This window comes from Grammomys surdaster, unplaced genomic scaffold (genome assembly GCF_004785775.1).
Source record: "Grammomys surdaster isolate TR1022 unplaced genomic scaffold, NIH_TR_1.0 239, whole genome shotgun sequence".
Classification (NCBI taxonomy): Eukaryota; Metazoa; Chordata; class Mammalia; order Rodentia; family Muridae; genus Grammomys; species Grammomys surdaster.
The window spans coordinates 10154835-10177163 of NW_021604684.1; the positions used below are offsets into that span (position 1 = coordinate 10154835).

The 22329-nt window shown below is 51.4% G+C and overlaps 1 protein-coding gene across 1 annotated transcript; it reads left to right on the top strand.

Moving 5' to 3' along the window:
• The first annotated feature begins 524 nt into the window (after positions 1-524).
• Cdx1 (caudal type homeobox 1) lies at positions 525-17652 on the top strand. Its single transcript, XM_028774339.1, has 3 exons — positions 525-1060; positions 15972-16117; positions 16582-17652. Exons 1-3 carry the CDS (start codon positions 616-618, stop codon positions 16795-16797), a joined length of 807 nt encoding a protein of 268 aa, XP_028630172.1. The 5' UTR covers positions 525-615; the 3' UTR covers positions 16798-17652.
• Positions 17653-22329: the final 4677 nt, after the last annotated feature.

Sequence of the window (22329 nt, forward strand, 5' to 3'; positions counted from 1 at the left end):
CACACACACACACACACACACACACACACACACACACACACACACACTCGCAAGACGCCCTCTACCTTACAGACAGAACCCCGTTTGAAGTCAGCCCTGCTTGCCGCCTCACCTCAAGCTGGTGGTCACTGTTGACAGCGCCACATGCTCTGTGTGTTGTGTGAGGCTGGCCTAGGGTCGTGCAACCCGCCCCCCCCCCGCCCCTCGGAGACAATTTCTCCACCTGTAATCCGGGGTGGGTGATGGGAAGGTCCCCGCGACCACCGAAGGAGGAGTAGGAACACGAAGCTGTCCCTGGACCATCATCCAGGCCGCGCCCTCTGGGTCCTCAGCCCTCCGGCCCATCCACCTCCCGCTTAGGGCGGCAATTTGTCTCCTTTTGAACCCCCTCGCCCGACGGGCTTCCCCCTTTGATTCGCAGCCCCGAGGCTTCCCCCCGCTTTGAAATGCAAAGCCGCCCGGCTGGGGCCGCGGACGGCCCGCGGCTATAAAAGGCCGGGGTGGGGCGGGCGCGGCGGCGGCCGCGGGTCCAGGTGAGCAGTCGCTGGTCGTCGGGGCGGCCGGCCGGCGCGGCGGCTCCAGGGCCCAGCATGCGCGGGGGACCCTGCGGTCACCATGTACGTGGGCTATGTGCTGGACAAGGACTCCCCCGTGTACCCGGGCCCCGCCAGGCCCTCCAGCCTCGGCCTGGGCCCTCCGACCTACGCGCCTCCCGGCCCGTCGCCTGCGCCCCCGCAGTACCCCGACTTCGCGAGTTACACGCACGTGGAGCCGGCGCCCGCGCCCCCTCCGACCTGGGCTGCTCCCTTCCCTGCGCCCAAAGACGACTGGGGAGCTGCTTATGGTCCTGGCCCCGCGGCCCCGGCCGCCAGCCCGGCCCCGCTGGCCTTCGGGCCCCCTCCGGACTTTAGCCCGGTGCCCGCGCCTCCCGGGCCCGGGCCCGGCATCCTGGCCCCGTCCCTCGGGGGTCCGGGCGCACCATCTTCACCGGGAGCGCCAAGGCGGACCCCCTACGAATGGATGCGGCGCAGCGTGGCGGCTGCAGGCGGCGGTAGCAGCGGTAAGGACCCTTCTCCCCATGAGAGCCTCCAGACCTGGCAGGTGCCTGGCGAGGCCTAGGTCTCCCTCTTTGACCTTTGCCCTGGCCCTGATTGGCTTCTCAACAGTGTGGCCCACGACCACTCTTGCCCTGGAGAGTCATTTCGTTTCGACCCTCTTTATCTCTGGACTTTGAGAGCTTTGAGTAACCCAACCGAATCCTTGTGCATAGCTGAGGAAACTGCTAGCCCGCGAAGAGAGGACGCTGGGTCTGTGAAAGTGGCAAGGCCACAATTAAAAGGCCAGACAGCAGCAGTCTCCGCAGCAGTACTGTCACTGCTGATCTTCCTTACCAAGTCCTAACCCTGCCACACACACCCAAGCACCCATGCTGTGGGAATGCAGGATCTTCTTCCCCTCCAGGACCAACTGGTTCCCTATCCTAAGAGATAGGATCCTTTCCTTTGGTTGACGAAGTTTCATTGGTTGCATAGGCACAGGGGTCCCTACCTAGCCTCCCCAGGACTCTCCCTGAACTCTTGACCCCGGGGGAGGGGCAGTGGAGCAGTTGGGAAGGTGGCTGCTGTTTGGTTCCTTAGCCTGTGAAGCGCCTGCCCCCGGGGAAGGCCCCTCTGATCCACCCTCTTCAAAGGCAGGGGAGGGGGCTGGACAAAGGCCTAGCTTAATGAGGGACAGCCTGACCTTTATGGGCACCCCCCCCCTTTTGTCATGTAACTGCCTATGCTTTAGCTCAGTAGTGACTCCTGTTGGCAGGAAAGTGAACAGGACACCTCATTGTCCAGATTGTGTTTGGCCTGTCCCTACAAAGGCCACCTGGCCTTGAGGGCGGGAAGCTGGCCTGCCTACTCTTTGATGTCCGACCCCCGCTTCCCATCTCCCAGCTGGGGGCAGGCCTGGGACTTCCTCCACCTCCTCTCCCTTCTCTCCATTGCCCCCACCACACACACACACCCATCTAGTCCCCTGGGCAGCTGCTGGGGAGGGTTTGATCAGAGCTTCAGGCCTTCGATGTAGTCACACCCTTCCTTAGAAGTGTAAGGAACACAGAAGCTCTAGTCTGTCTCCAGGAATATTTGAGGAGCAAGGCTGTTCACTTCTTTGCTTTGAGTAAGAACAGCTAATAATATGGAACTCTTCTATAACTTGTTGCTGTCTTCCCCCTATTTGGAAGGTGAGCAAACTATAGCACAAAGATGGTAAATACTGGCCCAAGGCCACAGCCAGGAACTGGTGGGGCACACTAAACACCATGCCAGTTCTAATCCTCTGTGCAACCGATTCCCAGAGGTCTCTGGGGTTTTTTTTTTGGTCAACGAAACAAGGGACAGGGAGACATTACATGGTGATTTATATCCTGCTTTGAGCTATAGAAAAATCTTGAAAAAGCTGACAGTGATGAAAATGTTTCGTCCTTTGGAAGACAGTGTGTATGCATGTGTGTGTGTGTGTGTAGGTGGGTGGTGCTCTGAAGCCTGGTTCTTGAATACAGAGGAAGAGCTTTACATTGGATGACAGGATAGGAGGTATAAGAACCTTGTCCTCAGCAGCCTGTGTGGTCTTCTTTGGAAGTCTAGGAAGGAAAGCACTTTTCCAATCTTCCACTAGCAGCTTCCTGTTGGTCAGGTGGCTCAGGAGAAGGATGAGGAGGTTCTCCTCAGGGAGAGCATTGGAAAAGGCCATTGGTCTGAAACTGCCTGAGCAGGAGGGAGTGGCCCAGTGGGGTAGGAGTCAAAGGAATGGAGAGATTGACAACTTGGGGTGACCTGAGGAAACCTCCTTTACCTTTGGGCATAAACCTGCAAACCCAGTTGCACTCCTGGTCACCTGTCACTTATATACTGTTTTCTGTATGCAGATGAGGCCATGAATGTCCAAAGGCAAAGCAGTTTTTCTCTTAGTTCTAAGGGTTGAGGATAGGACTGCAGGTTTGGATTCCAGGAAGGGGGGTTTTCAGGAACCAGATTAGACACATTTGGCCAAAGATACAGGAGTCTGGGCCTTCTGGTCTGCTTAAACATGTGACTCTCACTAACGCTCTTGAAGTAAGGCAGAATGAGAGCTGAGGGGAAGGTACAGACTCTCCCCCACGGGAAAAGCCCTTCACCTTCTCTCTTTGGCTCAGTTTCTCCTGGGCACTGAAGGCACAGGCTCCCAGAGGTAGCTCTTATGCTATGCTGGGGACTGGGACAGCTGAGGAAAATCCACCGCCTGCCTCACCCTCCAGTTCACACTGACACTGTCCATATGCTATTCAGCCTGCTACCTTCTTCTTTCTTTTGAGCCCCACACAGCCTAGAATATCTGCATTGGACAGTTAAAGGGCAGGTATGCTGATGAGGACCGTGGAGTCCAGATGCAGATGAATCAGCTTACAATTTTTGGGTGGTTTCCAATACTGTTGAGGGTGAACAGCACACTCCTTCCTCAGGTCTGTGAGACTCTATAGCACCACTGCTTGGTTCCCACCCCCCTCTGGACCTCACCCCAGGCCACTCCCTTTGACCACTATGCTCCAGCACCCAGCCCTCTTTTAACTCCTCAGGCCTGCCAAGTCTTGCTTCAGGTCTTGTGCACACATTTGGTTGTGGCTGCTGTTGCTGTTTCTCTTCTCTCTGACTCTCTGCATGCCTGGCTCCTTCTTGATTTCCATTCATGGCTGAAGGAGAGGCCTTCTGTGATTCTCAAGTCACACTCTCCACTCCCATCCCCTTTGATGACTTCAACTGGGTGTCCTTTAGAACCCTGTCAAATTCCAACACGCTTTCCTACTTCCATGTATGTTTGCATGTTTTCTGCTCCCAAAAGGTCTAGAGCCATGTCTGTCTGACCTAGGAATGGTTGGGGCACCAGCTCCATGCCTGGCATCAAGCATGTGTTCAGTGCATTCAGTTGGATGAGTGAACCAGGGAAGTAAAGGGTCAGGAGACATCTCTGGAGAGACCAGGGAGGGGATGAGAGCTCAGCTTTCACAAGTTTCTAGAGTCCATCTCTTGGGGCTTGGATCCATGACTGTCCAGACGACATTTCAGGCTAATAGTCAAAGACTGGATCCACCCCCACACTTGGTCAGTGCCTCGGACTCTAAGCAATTGGAGCAGCCAAGGCCAGACTGTGATTTGGTTTGGTTTTATTCTAGGAAATTGTTCTGGGCATCCGAGTGGGGAGGCAGTGAGCCCCAGTTAGGCTGTAATCCAGGAACACAGAATTACCTGGTTCTGAGCGAGCCATGTCCCTTCTGAAGCCAGTGGCATCTATAGCCCAGTTCAGTACTGAAGACACCCTCCCAACAGTTTGCCAGGGACTTATTGGAGACTATTAGAAGTTGAGGTTTGAGAGACTTAGCTCTGAGCCAGAGCAGTGTTAACCTGGGTCATTTCTTTTCTTCTTTTCCTCCTCCTCTTCCTCTTCCTCTCCCTCCTCTTTCTCCTCCTCCTCCTCCTCCTCCTCCTCCTCCTCCTCCTCCTCCTCCTCCTCCTTCTTCATGGTCTTTCAAGACAGGATTTCTCTGTGTGGCCCTGGCTCTCCTGGAACACACTCTGTAGACCAAGCTGACCTCAAACTCAGAGATCCCCTCTCTCTACCTCCCTAATGCTGGGATTAAGGCAGGTACCACCGCAGCCTGGCATTTTGGTTACTGTTGTTGTTTTAAAGTATTGTATTTATTAGTATGGGAAGCTGTATGCCACAGCACATGTGGATTTCAGAGGAAAACTGTGTAGAGTCAGTTCTCTCCTTCCACCTTAGCAGAGGATCTAGGAATCAAACTCGGGTTGTCAGGTTTGAGTAGCAAATGCTTTTACCCACTGAGCCTTTTCATTGGCCCCTAACTTGAATAATTTCTTGAAGCCATGGTGCTTTTGAAGCATAGCCAGCATTGGGCAGATAGCCAATGCTCAGTGACACTTCTTGGCAGGTGTGAACGCGCCTAAGGTTCACACATCTTCTGTACCTGCATCCTGGAACCTTTATCAGCCCAACCCTCTCTCCCATCTATTACATCCTTAGCAGTTCTAATGCCATTCCTTCTCTAAGGCTGCTTTCTCCAGGAAGCCCTCCTTGATATACCCCACTCCAGGTAAAGGACAATTATAGCCTACTGATGGCCCCTTGTTTTAAAAATCTCTATCATATCTACTATCCAGTTGCTTATTTCTGCCAGTTGCCATCTGTAATCCTATCAAGGGCCAGTCCTAATCAACCCCCTCCTGCTCTGGCATGCACATAGTAGGAGTTCATCATGTAGGCACTATGCAAAGATCTCCTTTTGGGCCATTTTACTTAGGCCTCATAACTACCCCAAGAGATGAAAGGCTCTGTCATTGGACACGTTTTACAGATAAAATTGATGAGGCTTAGAGAGGCCACGTGGCCTGCCCAAGCTCACACAACTAGGGTATAACAACATACAGTTCCAATCAGGGTCCACAGCCTACCATTGGTTTGTCAAACAAAGCAACAGTCTTAAGGACCCAGCCCAAGATCTCTCCTCTGCTGCTTGCTTTACAGTCAGTGCCCACCCAGGTGAGGGAAACGAGGCCAGCAGGGAGGAGCTGAATGAGGTGGGAGGGAAGGTGGGGGGAGAAAGGAGGAGGGGGGAAGTAGGCCTGGCGGGCTGACTCTTTAAAGCTGGTTTTCCCTGTAGCAGAAGCTGCACCTGACACCTCAGCTCTCAGATGTAGCTGGGAATGACCTAGTTAGAAAGTGGCTGGAGATTTTTTTGTTGTTGTGGAACTCGTGCGTGTCCCTTTTCCCCAGCAGATCTTATGCTTAGAGCCTCAGGAGTTGTTCTGATATCCAGACAGCTTTGTTAGCAGCAGGGGCCAGCTTCTGGGAAGGAAGTCCTCTTCTTGGACAGGCCTCTTGGGATAGGCTTGGAGCTCCTGGGATTCACAGGCAGCCGTAACATCTGGAGTTGGGGGTCATCGCCATGTGTTGCTACTCTTTTCCTGTGTCTCCCCTCAGCCCTCGTTTTGGCATGAGCAGGGAGGAGAACCCTGAGCTTCCTACCCTCAGGCCTGCCTGAGCCCTGCAATCAAACCCAGACCCTCTCAGCCAGAGGTTCTGTTAGTCCTCTAGCCATACATAGGTTGTGCCTCCCCTCTGTCCATCCCTCAGTCCTTTATCCATTCTTCCAGGATGGCAGGTAATGCTATTCTCTTCTGTGCTGAAGGTTCGGCTGGGATTCAGCTCCCCACTAGGTCCCCCATCCAGGGGTCTTGGCGTACGCCATTTTCTCTTTCTGGAGTATTATTCCCATATATGACATAGAAGCTGCTCCCTTCTCAGCCTTCAGCTGTTGGCCTATAAACCACTCCCTCTGAGAGCTTTCCCCAAGGCTAAGTAAAGAAGGTTCACCCTCTAACCAGCTTAGCCCAGCCTCAGCTCCTTGTCCATGGTCCTCCGCATTCCTGATCACAGTTGGTAGTTGCTTAATTGACATGCTTGCTTGCCACAGGAGCACAGACCAGACTAGTGCTGAGCACCCAGCATGGCTGGGATGAAATGAGCTGGTGTCTCCCAAGCATTCGGTGTGTGTGCTCAGCCACTCTTCAAAAGCAGTATTATTGACCCTAGAATGGAACACTTTATGACTGGCTTTGAGGCTGAGTGAAGATGAGCTAGCAGTAACATCAGGCAGGAAGGGCTGCTTTGGAGGCTGAGCCACCAGCAGAAGGGATGGAGCTACACTCTGGACTGAGGATCCTTGCTGAATTAATAACTCTGGAAGAATGAGAATGGGGTCAGGAGCTGCAGCTAGTGTAACCTCAGTGTAGGGAGGTGAACTAGGTAGCTTGGGCTCCTGGTCCCCAGTAGGCAGTGAACTGGCAGTGGTGTCTCATAGAACTTCCTGTCACTGGGAAAGTGCACCAGACCTGGACTGTCTGCTAGCAGCTAGCCACCAGAACATACAGGAGTTGATCACTTGAAATCTGGCTAATGCCATAAAGAAAACAAAGAAAAACAAAATCAGAAGGGTTCTAGTGGCTTACGTGGGGACGTACAAGCAGTGCATGGCCAACTTAGGTGAAGACTTTCAGGGCCATCTAACCCTAAACTTTTAAAGTGAGTCTATTATTTTATGTGTATGAATGTTTTCCCATGTGTGTCCCTGGTGCCTGTGGAGATCAGAAGAGAGCATCAGATTCCCCTGGAACTTGATTTACAAATGGTTGTGAGCCTTCATGTGGGTGCTGGGAATTGAACCCAGCCCTCTGGAAGAGCAGCCAATGCTCTTAACCTCTGAGCCATCTCTCCAGCCTGAGATTCTAAAGTTCCTTTTTTTTTTTTTCCTGCCTCCCAATGCCAGGTCTGGTTGTGGGCCTCAGGGAAAATATGGTGGTCCACATGCACAGGTGGCTTGAGAGCTGTTGGGTGCAGCTGTGATGGATGACTCTGAGTGGGAAGAGGAGGCGGTTCAAGATGGCCCTCACCCAGGTTACTGATTTCTTCATGAGGCTTCCTCAGACATGGCTGTGCTTTACCCAATTCTGCCAGCCTCATCGTTCCTCCTGAGCCTGAGTGAGGAGCCATGACAGAATAGGCTGCAGTTTCCCCCTCAGCCAACACAAGGAAGCCCCATGACTCCGGAATGGCTTTCTGTATCCTGAGGATAGGCAGGGCTGGAGCTGCAGCAGCAGAGACCGTACTACAGGTAACACAGATGGGAGAAAAGGCTCGAACTGAGATGTCATGGCAACTGATGGCATAATCAGATCTCCACACTCCAGGGTGTTCTTTGACATGTGACTTCCCATTAGGCAACATTCCTCTTGTTCCTGAGGGAGCACTCCAGCATCCGCTTCTACAAATCGTTCAGTTCTGGTTTGTTTTGTTTTGTTCTGTTTTGTTTGGGGGCAGTTGTCCGTAACCCTTTGACCTTTACAAATCGTTTTCACATCTATTCTGTGTCCTGGGCAGGGAGGGAACCCAGGAAAGCTCAAACACTTGTCTGGTCCGTCCACTAAGGATACAGACTGGGCTACCTCTCAGCTCTTGGTGCTAAGTTTGGATCCTTAGTGAGCACCTGGCCTTTGAAGATCTTGGTGTAGTCCTTACACCATGGAGGTGCTCATACCCTGTCACGTTTTGGTAGCCCTCTTGTGTTAATCTGGATGACACCCCAGGCGTCTTTAAAGGTATTTGTATGCTCAGCATACTTAGAATTCTTTTTTCTCATACATCTTTTCTATACAAAAAAAAAAAAAAATGGCCACTCTGTGCTTGTCTGTCTTACAGGACACACCATCCAGCTTTCCCTCAGTAGATGGGACATACAAGTGCAGAATAGAGGAGTCCTCCCAAGGATTGGGGCAGAGCTAGCACAAATCACCCACGCCAGAAACTACTCTCTGGTGTTCTCCCTCAGTCTCCACAAGGCCTGGGAAAGGCACTGGCCAGTGGTGCTCAGGAGGTGGCAGGGAAGCTGGTCCCCCAGATACCTTTGAACCGTCTCTATCTTCCCTTCCTTCCTTTGTTCTTTGGCTTTGAAGTAGGATCCAATGACTTCCTTTCCCATCTCCCTACACATCCCCCAAGCAGGCACCACAGACATAGGTGGGCAGGAGGCTACTGCCCCTGCTCTACTAGGCTGGAGGGTGTGTGGATGTGTGGGTGTGCCCTCCCTACCAGTGTACATGGGTAGTGGATGAGTAGTGAGGCAGACTCAGAATTGCACAGAACTTGAGCACAGAGAACCTGTGATCTGGAGCTGTAGTTCAGTGCAAGAGCACATACTTAGCATCCATGAAGCTCTGGGCTCCGTACCTTGGTTCTGATACCCAGCCCTCATCAGGAGAGACTGAGACCCACAGGTCCCACAGGTGAGGGTCTTGTTTAGGAACACCCCAGCTGGAGCTTGCTAAAGATAAGAGGGCAGAGGTGTAGCTGAGAGGCAGAACTGGGCTTGATCCTCGTACCATTATCACCACCCCCATCCCCATCCCCCCAAATGGTAGAACTTAGCAATAGGTATTTTTAACAAACTCCCATAGACAAATGTGGGGTGTGTGTGTGTGTGTCCATGCTGGGTGAGAGTGTCATCTCAATGTACAGCCACAGGAGGTGGCCCACCCAGTGAGAGGTCACAGAGGGTCCGGGCTGGTCTTGAGGCCCACATCCTGATAGTCAGAGTTAGTCAGCCCTTGGAGCTACAGACCCAGAAGTGCTGACCTAAAGACCATTTGGTTTTCTGGAAGTCAGTCTGTCTTGGAGCAGAGGCCAGGCTCTCCTCGTCTGCCCTAGGCTGGATACACAGTACAGGTCACCGTAACACTATCCTGTCTTCCAGCTGGGCAGGCCTGTTGTCTAGGCTCTCAGACTGGGAAATCAGCCTTCGAGTTATTTCAGTAATAATAACAAACACAATCTAAGAATCAACAAACATTGGGAGCCTCCTGCTTCCAAGTTGGAAGGAACCTTACAAATGCAGAATACCAGCAGGACACAGCCCCATTTCCTGGCGTTCCTACAGGGGCCACCACACCGCTATTGGGAAAGAATGGGCTCTATCCCTCTTTGTGTGTACCTGCTGTATGCCAGTTACTGTACAAGGAGCCCTTCTCATCTCAGGTGAGGCCCTGCACATCCCAAAGCTGGAGAGGATTGTGGAAAAACATTCTCTGTGTGATGGGTTCTAGTGTGTTTCTGAGAACAAATAGATCTAGCTTTTTAAACATGTTTAACTACATTTGTTTGGGCCTTGTGGGTCCCAGGGATGGAATCAGGCTTGGCAGTAAACAGCTTCCCTGAACCATCTCCACATCCCTAGATGGTCTTGAATCCCACTGTTTTGTTTTTATGTAAAAAACTGGATACATAGCTGACGTGGTGGTGCATGCCTTTAATCCCAGCACTTGTGAGATAGAGGCTGGTGAATCTCTGTGAGTTTGAGGCCAGCCTGGTCTACAAAGCAAGTTCCAGGACAGCTAGGGCTGTTATACAAAGAAACTATCTCAAGCAAAAACAACCAACCAACTAAACAAACAAACAAACAAACAAACAGAAAAACAAACAAATAAACAAAAAAAACAGGTTGTTGAGGCGCATACACAAAGTGTTTGGCCCATAGCCTCCATGACTGTCCTTAATGGTTATCTCCATATTACAGATTGAAAATGGGGCCCAGAGAGGTAGGGAGATGATCCTTAGCCACCCTGGCATGTTGGTCCCTTGTGCATCCGTAGAGTTCTGCTTGTGCAAACAAGCCCATAGCAGAGACACCTGGAGAGCTAGCCAAGTACCAAACCCCAGGAGCCAGAGTCATCCCTTCTCACTCCAGATCAGGGGGCCAGGATTTTCAGGGCAGTTCACCAGGAGTACTGAGGCTAAGGGCAAGGCATTGAGAGCTGTCTCTAGACCTTAAGCTGCATATGCTTTAGAGATGTGGAGATCCATTTGCGCCTGTCATAGCAGCCTGTTCCGCAGGGATGAGACATTCTGCGTATGACAGAATCAGAGTGGAGGGTGAACCTTCCATTTAGATGAGTGAGCTGAGGCTCTGGCCACCATGCTCAGTCTGCACCCTCTCCCCTTACCAATTCTCACTGGCATCTTGCCTACAAGTTACTCATTCTGAGCCTGGGAGTGGCTGGCCCCTCATCAGACACCTGTTACAGGAACCTGGACTTCCCCCTTAGCCCCAGTGTCCCAGGAACCTGTAAATCATTCACCTTGGCCTCTCCCCACCCTGTCCCTCTCATGCACCACCTTGCCCTTCCTCTCTGGGTTCCAGAGGGGACTTGGGTGCTCACAAATGGTTATCAGGGAGGATACAGGCTTGAGCTCTGTCCAGTGCTTCAGAGCCCAGGGCTCCTGACTGTCACTGGAACTACAGTTTCCAAGAGGAAACTTGTGAAGAGGGGTTCACAAGGTCCCACCTCTGGCTGAGGAGCTATTGGCAGTTGATGGCCACTGGGGAAAGGAGAGTCAATCTTCTTTGGTGTGGCTACTATAGGTTGCCCATGCCCTAGTGGATGAGTGCACACCCACACACATGCAAACAACACCAAGTGGACTCTGGGTTAGAGGAGAAGGAAGAGGAAGAAAAGGAGGGAAGGGGCAGATGCAGGTGGGAAGGAGAAGGGGGATCTTAGGGGAACTGGAGGAGGACACAGGGGTAGATATGATCAATATCCATTGTGTATATGTATGAAGTTCTAAAAGAATAAATAAAAACTATTTTGAAAAACCAGAGTTCAGAGTCTGGGAGTGTAGCTTAGTAAAGTGCTGTCTTAGCTCACACAAAACTCTGGGTTCAAGTCTCAGCATAAGCCAGGTGTTGTAGCATATACCTGGAGGCCTAATACCTGGAGATAGAGTCAGGACGACCAGGGAGCCTAAAGCCATCCTCACTGCAGAGTGAGTGAAGGCTAGCTTACAAAATTAAGTAATTAAAGTCCCGGCCTGGTGATGCAGATCTGTCACCCTAACCACGAGAGGTCAAGGCAGGAAGCTTTCAAGTTCAAGAACTGCCTGGCCTACAAAGTGAATTCAGGGTTTGCCTGGGCAACTCTGTCCCAAAGTTTAAAAAGCACAGAAAGGGCTGGGGGGATGTGTCCTTGTGGTAGAATGGTTATCTATCATGATGAGGCCCTGGAGTCAGTCTCAGTAAAACATACATGCACATGTCCAGTCACATGCACATCCACACATCCACACACAACCTATACAAGTAATACATTGGACATTTGCTCACAATGAAAACTGAAACCCTCTAAAGCCCACCACCCACCCCCAGCTTTCTACCTCCACCTGCCTCCCCAGAGGAGGCCGTTCTGTTGTTGGCTTCTTGTATATATCTTCAGGAAAAAAAGAAACTAAAAAATTATATACATCTATGAAGATATGGCACTTTTTTTTTGAGGCACGTTTTCTCTGTGTAGTCCTGGCTGTCCTGGAACTCACTCTGTAGACCAGGGTGACCTCAAACTCAGAGATCCACCTGCCTCTACCTCCAGAGTGCTGGGATTAAAGGCGTGCGCCACCACCTGCCCAGAATTATGGCATACTTTCAAAGTTTAAGTTTTTAAAAATTATGTATCTTCGTGTGTGTCTATGAGTGTGTGTATGTTCATAAGCAGATGTGTTCACCTGTACCTGGGCATGTGGAGACCAAAAATTAGCTTGGAGTATCTCTCTCTACTGCTCTCCAACTTGGTTTTGAGGCAGGGTTTCTCACTGAACCCATGGCTCAGCATCTCAGCTAGACGGATGGCCAGGGAGCCCTAGGGGTTTGTATTCTGCCCGATGCCCTCAGAAGTGGGATTCCAGGTGAGGGAGCCACCACAGCTGGCTTATGTAGGTGCTGAGGATCTGAACTCAGATCCTCGTGCTTGTGTAGCAAGCACTTCCAGCAGAGTCACTTCCCCAGCCGGGGAACAGGCTTTTCTCACAGCATCCTGTGCCTTGCTCCCTCGCACACATGTCTTAGTGCTCCTCCCCGTGGGTGTTCCATGTCTTGCTTAGTGCTCTCCCCATGGGTGTTCCATGTCTTGCTTAGTGCTCCTCCCCATGGGTGTTCCATGTCTTGCTTAGTGCTCCTCCCCATGGGTGTTCCATGTCTTGCTTAGTGCTCCCCCCCATGGGTGTTCCATGTATTGCTTAGTGCTCCTCCCCGTAGGTGTTCCATGTCTTGGTTCATCTGTTCCCTACTCATGGACGTGGACATTGTTTTTAGTCTTGTGCTAGTAGCAACATTGACTGCTGCGGGCAGGTCTTTGTGAGGTTATGTCCTAGAAGTCGAGCCTGTGGCCCAAAGCTCTGTGCATGCAAAACCAGACTACATGGTGGTTAGTTAGGTCCTAGGAGCTAGTTAGTGCTCACCCTGAACACTATGATATGTGTGAGTCCCTTGTTTCTGGGCCACACAGGGAATCAAACATTTTGTTTATTGCCAGGCTGTTGTCTTAGAATCAACCTGTATTCTTTAAGCAGCTGGACTATATAGACGTCTGCCAATAGGTTTCTATTCCTATCAACCCCTCTCTAGGCCTATGGACTAGGGCTCCACTGACTCTGGTCGGAACAGAGGTGCTGTAATGCAGCCAACGCCCTGTACTGTCTAGTTACCATTCTCTGTTTTAGGAAGAGTCAGCTGGAGATCAGGATACCCTACTCTCAGTTCATGTCATTATCTGGCCGATGGCCTCGTGAGGGCAGTTTTCTGTGGCCTGACTCACAGCTGTAAATGACAGTTGTGAATCCCTTCTGCTCGCCACAAGGAGTAGGGGCAACAGAGACAGACACAGAGATGGAGCTAGGTACTAAGAGAACATCTGCCTTCATGACCCATGACCGAGCCTGGGATCTCGAAAGCAGAGCTCCATCTGCTGCCTAGCCTATCCTCTTGGAGACAGCTAGGAGAGTCTTCCTGGCTTTTGAAAGTTCCAGCCCAAGGCCGTCAACCACAGTCCAGTCCAGGTTTTACAGTCTGCCCTTGCCGTGGTCTGACCCTCCATTCCGGGGAATGGACAGAGGTGTAGTTGGCTCTGTGAGCTTCTATTGCTAACACCAAGGATGTTGGGTAGCTCAGTGGTACTTAAATGTGGAGAGATGGGAGTTGTGCTTTGGAGGCAGCAGAGAGAGCTCTAGACTGGAGGGTGACCTTGACTGCAGGGAGGTTAGACTGGATCGAGCAGGAGTACCTAACGTTTTGATGTTATTACATGAAGTAATACATTAGAATTATAGAGTACATAGAATTCATTAAATAATCTGAAGGTGTGTGGGACTACATTCACAGTTAGCATGGAACCCTTGTGATTCACAGCTGCAATTGGACTTGCCTGGAAAAACTTCACCAGCCACAGAACTACCTTAAATCATGGTCTTGTCATCTGTAAGATGGCAGGGGACTGAAATCCCATGACTCCTACCCCAGCTAGTGATCCCAGTGGACTGTTGGTTCAGAGCTAGGCTGTGGTGGTAGTAGCCACAGGCAGAGAGAGCTGTTTCTGAGCCAAGATTGACTTTTCTAGGTCAAGGAGGAGCCACGTCTGGAGCCAAGTCCTCAGCGACCTCTCCCTCAGCCCCTCCTCTAACCAGACCTGGCACAGGGCTGCAGGCTGTCCTGTGTTCTGTCTCTGCTGTCAGGTGGTACTGTGAGCTTGGTGCATATGGAAATGGCCAGTGTGGTTCTGCTGCTCTGGCAGAAACCCAGGGAGAAGCCGCCTAGGAACAGCTGTTGTCTCCCATTCCCCACAGAACCACTTGCCTGGAGAAGAGCCGAGGTCTTTCCTGCCAGGCTGTGTGGGATGGATGGATGGAGGTGGGCCAAATGCAGGTCTTTAGTGCAGGGGCATGGAGGGACAGGAAGAGCCAGGGGACAGAGCGGGGAGGCAGAGGCTGGGCTGTCTGTGGTCACTTGGCAGGAGGGGTTCCAGGGTTATGACGAGATCCATTGTGCCCTAGCGTGTGTGCATGCCTACTGCCAGCACGCACCTTCTAGTTTAGCCATTTGTTAGTTTAGCTTCTTTCAGAGAAAGCTGGTGCTCACCCAGGCCCCATACTTGCCCCAGACAGCCTTCCAAACTCAGTTCCAAAGACAACCCTGATGTCAATAACCTCAGACGGCCCTTAAGTCCAGCTCCTGGCCCAAGCAGCACCATCTAAAAGCCAAGTCACCACCCTCTTGTCCTAAGACACAGCAGTCCCCTGCCCCCACTCTCCACACAGCAGCCAGGAAAACATGAAAGCCTGCAGCAGACTACATGTCTCCTATGCTTAGAGCCCTGCAGTGGCTCTCCCATTCCAGACAGAGTAAAACCTAAGCCCCTTCCCTTGATGTCTGCCCCTGCCCCCTTTCCTCTTTGCTCCCCTGTCCCATGAGTTTCCTTACTCATCTATAGACATATCCCTACCTCAAGGCCTTTACCCTCCATGTTTACTTTGCCAGATTCTGTTTCTCTGGGTATCTACCTGTTCTCTCTCTCTCTCTCTCTCTCTCTCTCTCTCTCTCTCTCTCTCTCTCCCTTTCTCAGTTAGGCTTCAAGAACCACTGTGTTGGATTTTTGTTTTGTTGATTTTGAAACTGGGGTCCCACTATGTTACCTGGGCTGCTTTTGAATTCTTAGAGTCAAGTGACCTAGCCAAGTAGCTAGGACAATAGGTGCCTGTCAGACTCAGCTAGCATCATTCTGAAATTCCCACCACCAAATTCTTAGGCTCCTTGTCTTCTTTCTTTTCCTCAAAATAATTGCCAGTGAGTGAAGCAGATGCTGTGTCCCCTTCCCCTAGCGTCCAAGCAAGGACTTTTCTGTTTGTTCCCTGCCCACCACAGTGTGTAACTTGAGACAGGAACTTGGTTTGTCCAGTGGAATGAGCTGGCTCACTGATGCTCTGCTCATGGAACATAGGAGGGAGTATGGACAGCTCGGGTAGATCATCCCTATGGCTCCCAATGCAACCCTAGAGTAGGGCATGGTGTTTTGAGTGTTCCTTCTGGGCACCTTGCAGACCCTAGAGTCTACCAGCAGCTCTGGGCCTTCTGGTCTTACTTTGGGCTAGCATTCAGTAGAACTGGGAAGCCCCCAATCACAGGGTACTTCCATATCCTGTTTTCTCTTACCATTGGCTCTTTCTTGCATGAGAAGGAGGAGCATCTGGTAATCCCCTTTATCCTTAGTCTACCCTCACCAGCCAGGTGTGTCCTAACCAGCCAGGTGTCCCCTTCATGACTCCTGCCCAGACTTATGCTCTGAGGATCCCTGAGTCAAAACTATCTGGAAAGTTTGTCACCACACAGGTCTGAGGCCCTCCAAGTGAACAGTCAGGGAATCTCCTGAAGCTTCACTTTGCACAGCCGACATAGCTGGCTTCAGGCCACAACCTGATCATTGGCTTCCTGCCAGGGGTTGCCTGGTCCTTCCTGAGCACCCACCACACTCACCTTCCCTCATTGCCCTTCTGCCCCACAGGTAAGACTCGGACCAAGGACAAGTACCGTGTGGTCTATACAGACCACCAACGCCTAGAGCTGGAAAAGGAGTTTCACTACAGCCGGTACATCACCATCCGGCGCAAGTCGGAGCTGGCTGCCAACCTTGGGCTCACAGAGCGGCAGGTATGTGGGTCCTCTACCTCAGTTCAAGTAACAAGGCCCAGGATTGGGCTTTTCAGGCTGCCGTGCATGGACAGAGCCCACAGAAAGAAAACAGAAAGGTTGTCTCCAGGCTACTGGCACAAAACCACACGCTGGACCACTGCTACACTACCAACTAAACCTAACATTACTACACACACACACACACACACACACACACACGCACACACAAACACACTACAGTGGCTGGTGATCAATGCTATTCAGACCCAAAGGAAGGGCAGTCTAGAACACGGGAGCTCTGGAGTACTGGGACCTTTGAAGGGGAAGAAGGTTGTTTCAGAGAAGGGTGTCTAGAACACAGGGAGAATGTGTTTTAGTCTCTGAGGTCTGGTGTCACCAGCAGAGAGTAGGTCATGAAGACCTCCTTTCCCAACCCAGCTCCTTCTTAACACCTGCGGCATAAATTCTCTACAATTCCACAGGTAAAGATCTGGTTCCAGAACCGCCGGGCCAAGGAGCGCAAAGTAAACAAGAAGAAACAGCAGCAGCAGCCTCCCATGCCTCCCACACAGCTGCCTCTGCCCCTAGATGGCACCCCCACACCATCAGGGCCACCCCTGGGTAGTCTATGCCCCACCAATGCTGGCCTTTTGGGCACACCCTCCCCAGTGCCAGTCAAGGAGGAGTTTCTACCTTAGCCCCTTCCAGCCTGGGGTCCAGGGATCTAGGGACTTGAATGTTGGGCCCCTGGCTTTGCTGGGGCCCAAGGAGCCTGTTCTGAGTTCCAGCCCTGCTGCTGACCTTAGGGGTCACTGTGGACAAATTGCCTACCTAAGACACGTAGCTCGCCCACTCCCTGCCTTCTGTTGGCTGGGCTGTGTGATGAGCCTGTTGGACAAGCTCTTGTGTCCTGGGCCACGGGGTGATGGGGAAGCCCAGTGAGAAGTCTCAATCACCTGGGGATTTCACAAGATTCAGAGGGCTCAATGAGCTGTCAAGACAAGGTTGAGGCTCCACTGTCTCCTCCAAGAGTTCCAGAGTGAGGTGGACAGCTGCTGTGTGGAACAGACTGGCTCTGGAGAGGAGTTGAGAGAAGATGGTACACGAGTCTAGACTCCCATGTGAAGCACAAGGGTGATATCTACCCCACATGTCTCCTCCTCCAGCCTCACCTTCACCTGACCCCATGCTCCGGCCCTCCCCATCCTGGAGGTAGCTACAAAGCCATCAGGACTGGGCATGAGGAAGAGGCTGAGCAATTGGCCACTGCTCTTGAGACAGAACTTGCTCCCTCCTTAGCATCCAGGGAGGCCTGTGGGTGGAAGGGAAGGCTCTCAGGGTAGACTCTTTGAGTCTACCTACCTGTTCATGGCCACCTTCCCACAGGTTTCCCATCACACCTAGGGAGCCCCTAGACCATGGGGGGCTCACAGCTGTACAGGGGTTAAGTAGAGTGGAATCTCTTGGATGCAGCTTCAGGAATAAGTTTTTCCCTTTTAAACAATTTATAAAAATCATACATAACATTAAAGGAATTTTTTTTTAAAGTTTAATCACTGTCATCCTTTCTCGTGATTGTGTGTCTCCTCTCTGTTCTGTGGGTCCCCCCAATGAGGTCACCTTTAAAACCCGACAGATCAAAGAGGACCCTGCCAAGGCAGGTCTGAGGCTGAAGAGATGCTGTTCTTTGTGTGAGCCGCAGCTCCAGTGCCCACCTGTCCACCTTCTGATCCTTGAGGGCTTTAGCTGGGGCTTTTCCATCAGCATTGCCATTCCCAGGACACTGTGTGCCAGGCATGACTGTGCCTGGGAAGCATACAGTCCTGGCCCCTAAAAGTGCCTGGCCCAGTGGGAATGTATAGTGGTGTTCATATAGAAAGATAAGGAAGGGCCAGTCAGAACTTTTTTCTGAACATGGCGGGAAACCGTTTGTCTGTGGAGATGGAGAGCAGAGGAGGCTCCCTGCACATCAGGAGACCTGGAAGGCTTCCTGGAAGAGGCAGTACTTGAGCTAGGATCTGCATGTGCTGGTAAGGTCCAGAAAGGAAGAAGGAACAGAAGCAATGGGAACGTAGAACATTTTCTAAGCTTCTGGGAGATGGCCTCCTTGCGTTTTTTTCCCCAGAGGTGGGCAGAAGTCAGCTGCCTAGGACCTTCTCTGCCCAGAGGGCTCTGGTGCCAGCTGCTTGTCCCTCTGTTTACTGTTCTGGGAGGTGGCTAGGTCATAAAAAGCGTGTGCAGCCTGTCTGCCTTTGCCCTTTGCTCCTAGCCTGGGATAACAGTATACAGGTGTTCTCAGCCCTGGCATACCAGCCTCCTCTCGGGCCATCCACTGTGGAGACAGGCAGGGCCTCTCTGTAGCAGTTGACATCTGAGCCTGTGGAACCAGGTGGTGCCAGAAGAATGGAGTAGGGAAGGCTGGGAGCTGGCAGTGAGTTTTGCTTTCTGATCTGCATGACCCTAGGGCAGATACTTCCCCTCTCTGGGCTTCTGGTTTCTGCTCTGGTGCAGTTGTTTGGGGTATAAATGAAATTTATGCAGCAAATGCTTTTACTTGCTGAGCCCCTTCACTGGCCAGACTGACCTGAAATTCACCATATAGTCTAGCCTGGCCTCAAACACATGGTGATCCTCCTACTTGAGCCTCCAGAATGCTGGGATTACAGGTTTGAGTTAATGTTCTGTCTGTTCCCAATGCTTCCTACCCAGGAATCCCGCACCAGTACCTGTGAGCATCACACACACACAAGGGAGTTCTGGAAGCTTGGGGCTGGAAGGCCCTACTGTCTCCATGACTGAGTGGAGCCTCAGGTTTTGGAGTTAAGTGGGCTGGGCTCCAGTTATGAGACCTGGAAGCTAACTAAGGTGCCTCTCTGGGTCTCCCAGTCTGTCAAGAACTATAGTAGCTATTCTTGGAACTGAGGAGCACAAATCCAGCCCATGCTTTGCACCCTACTTGAGATGCTAACATGTGTAGCTGTAGTTGCAAACACTGTAACACTGAGAACAGTTAGTGGCATGGGGCCCTGGCTCTAGGAGACCTCTGCCCAGCAGCTAATGAAGCTGCAGTCATCACCCACATGGGAGCTCAGAAGGTTGGGTATGAGTCACCTGTCCATTAGCTTTCAAACGCCATGTGAAAGAGAAGTTGCCTATATATCTCTCCAAGCATGCTATGATCTTCCTGTCACCTAAAAGCATTCCACCAGAGGGGCTGGGGAATATAGCTCAGTTGGTAGAGATGCATGAAGCCCCGGGTTCAGTCTCCAGTACTGTGAAAAACTGGGTATGGTAGCACAAGCCTATAAATCCCAACACTTGAATGGCAGAGGCAGGAAGACCAAAAACCCAAGGTCATTCTTGGCTATACAGTAAGTTCAAGGCCAGCCAGGAGTACTGAGACCCTGTTCAGAAAAAAAGAAAAAAGAAAAAGTTCCAGGAGCCGTTGTGGTATAGCAGTAACTAAGGAAAGAGACCTCTTCAGGTTGCATCAGACCCTGCAACTACCCTAGAGATAGAGGTATCCACCTATCTATCCTCTGGGGACAGCAGATGCTGTTTTGTACAGGGGAGCTGCACATGTCCCTTTGCTGGGTGGCAGTCCCAAAGCTGCTGCTGGGGATCTAGGCTCCAACAGTAGGCCTGGCTTGGACTGGTCCTCTAAGGCACAATGCTGGGCACTAGCAACTGAGAACAACACCTGCCAGGACTATTTTGGGTATGGTTTCCTTAGGATCAGTAGAACCCTAACTCTCCATTGAGAACTCTCATCCTGTGAAAGAACTAAGAAGCCATTATCAGCAGCCCAGGGATGCTCCAGAGAGAATCCAGGTTGAAAGCCCAATGCCTTGGAAGAGGTGGGCTCCATCAGCTGAGAGATTATACACACAAAAACTTGAAGGAGGTCTTCAATCTCGGAGAAAAGCTGTGTGACCCTGGGATGGGGAGACACAGGCTGGCAGCCCACTAAAGTGGCCCTGGGGGAGGAGGGGTGATCCCGGCCTGCGGGGTTGTTCCAGAAGGGCGTCCCTCCCCGCTGCACCAGATGGACTGGCAGACTGGAGCCTCGTTTTCCACAGTCGCCACTCCTCGTGTGACAAAACACATGCTCTACAGTGACAAAATCCGAACGCTTAAGCAAATTAGAAAATGTTTATTTATATGCTTTTAAAAATATCTCCCTATATAATAAAGGAAGTACATTTTCATCTAACACTCTCCTCTCCTAAGTCAGCACACATTCCCATTTCACTTCTGGCTGTGGTGAGACCTGGAGATGCTGAGAGGGGAGGGGAGAGAAGAGGGGAGCATTTAACAGCTTCCATGCCCCTCGCCCCTCCCGATGGAGGACAGGGAACAGATAAGCTGCCTGGTCAGTGAACCCTTGATTATCGCACTATTGCAAAGCTGGGGCTTCAGGAATAGAATGACTGACATAGGCGACATCTGCCAGAAAATCTTAGTGTTTTGTTTTTATTATTTTTTTTCTCACCCAAGGCTGGTGAGATGACTGGGAGATGGTGGCAGAGAGGTGAGCAGGAAGTGTAGGCTCATGTCCTACATTTCAGGTGTGGCTCTACCCCACTCTGAGTGATTTTTGCAAATCCTGCCCTCTCTGGGCCTCAGTTTTCCCCATCTAGAAAGTATGGACTCAGCCCACATGCCCATGAGACCCTCAGTGACTGTCGCCTAAGCTCAGTGGTCATCACATAATATACTTGCTCGAGGAAGGCTACCCCCGACTCCCAAGCAGGTGTTGCTATGTGGGGGCCAGAAAGAGGCCATTTCTCTGGGATCTAGAGTCAGCTGCTTCACCCTAACCGCTGTTCTCCAGGTTCTCTGAACCTTCCAAAGGCCTGAAAGCTTCCAGTGTCTGAGGGAGGGCAGGGGGAGAGGGAAGGAAAAAGAAATGGGAGAATGGGACCTATGTGAGCCTCCTTCCTCGGCCCCAGGCCCCTGTTGCTCCCCAGGCTTATTCCTAAAGCCCAAAGATTCTCTGAGATCTTGGGTACATGGTATCTTTCCTCTGAAAATGTTTCTTCATCCATAAAATGTAATCTATACATACCCGCTTTTCTAGAGCTATTGGGAAGAATTAATCATTGGATACTGGATCCGTCATAATACAGCAAGACTCAAGAAGTACTCAGCCCATCTTGGCCACCTGAGGCTCCTAGGGGCAGAAGCAGCAGGAAGAAGCTCCTTCCTCCTACGTCAGGGAAGCCTTGCCTGGCTAGCCATATCTCAGAGTCTGGGGAGGAGAGACAGGTTCCTCACTCAGCTCAGAAACTCTGAAATCCAGTCCTTCTCTTGAACCCCAAAGGTCAGAGCAGACTCTACCCTGGCATCTCCCCAGTTTGGATGGTGAATGTCTATAGGGGACATCTCTAGAAGACATAGATTTTTTTCCATACCTGGCTTCCAACGGTGGTTCAAACTAGCAAACAAGTCCACTGATTGCTCAGTCACTCCAGCTATCACTTTCCCATCCCAGTGGAAGGCTCAAAGAATGGTCATGCTGCTCTCTGAGAGCTTAGTCAGACATCTGGTGGTTGGTGACCCGGTTCACAGATAAAATGGATAGCCCCAAGGCCATAGTGCTGATAGACATTACATCACAAGCCACCACAACATGGTGACACTTGCCTGTCCCTTTTCCTCTCCGAACCTCCCACTGCACTTTCATTCCAAGGAGTCACACTGAGGACCACTGTGTCTACGGAAGTCTATGAGGACTGACTCTGTCCCTGGTGTCTAACATGCTAACTTCGTGGCCTTGAGTGAGTAACTACCTTCCCTACCCTTTGGTTTCCTCATCCTTGAAACTGAAGGACTAAACAACCGCCTCTCTTGGTTGAGAAAACAAGATGCGTTCCAGGACCATATTAAGGTACTGGATAAGCACTGTTGACTGGGCGACTGGCTGGTGGCTGAATGAACTAACTAAACATTAGTTGTGTGCCTACTGTGTGGCAACTCCATGCTGGCTGTTGTCTATGTTTGGTCTCGATGAATTCCTTACACCCCAGTAAAGTGACAGAAGAGAACAAGATTGCCCTGCAGGAAATTTAAGGTCATCAACAAAGACGATGTCGTTGGTGCTGGAACCCCACACAGGAATTTTAACGGACAGGAGCACTCTGCCTGCCTCTCTCGTCACCCAACTAATGAAACGGAGATGCCATCCCAGAGATGGCAGTCACTTGCCCAAGGTCACACAGAAGACTGTA

Coding starts and splice junctions, on each gene's coding strand:
- Cdx1 (XM_028774339.1), top strand. CDS start 616: ATGTACGTGGGCTATGTGCTGGACAAGGACTCCCCCGTGTACCCGGGC. Junction 1,061..15,971: donor TGCAGGCGGCGGTAGCAGCG/GTAAGGACCCTT, acceptor TCTGCCCCACAG/GTAAGACTCGGACCAAGGAC. Junction 16,118..16,581: donor TTGGGCTCACAGAGCGGCAG/GTATGTGGGTCC, acceptor ACAATTCCACAG/GTAAAGATCTGGTTCCAGAA.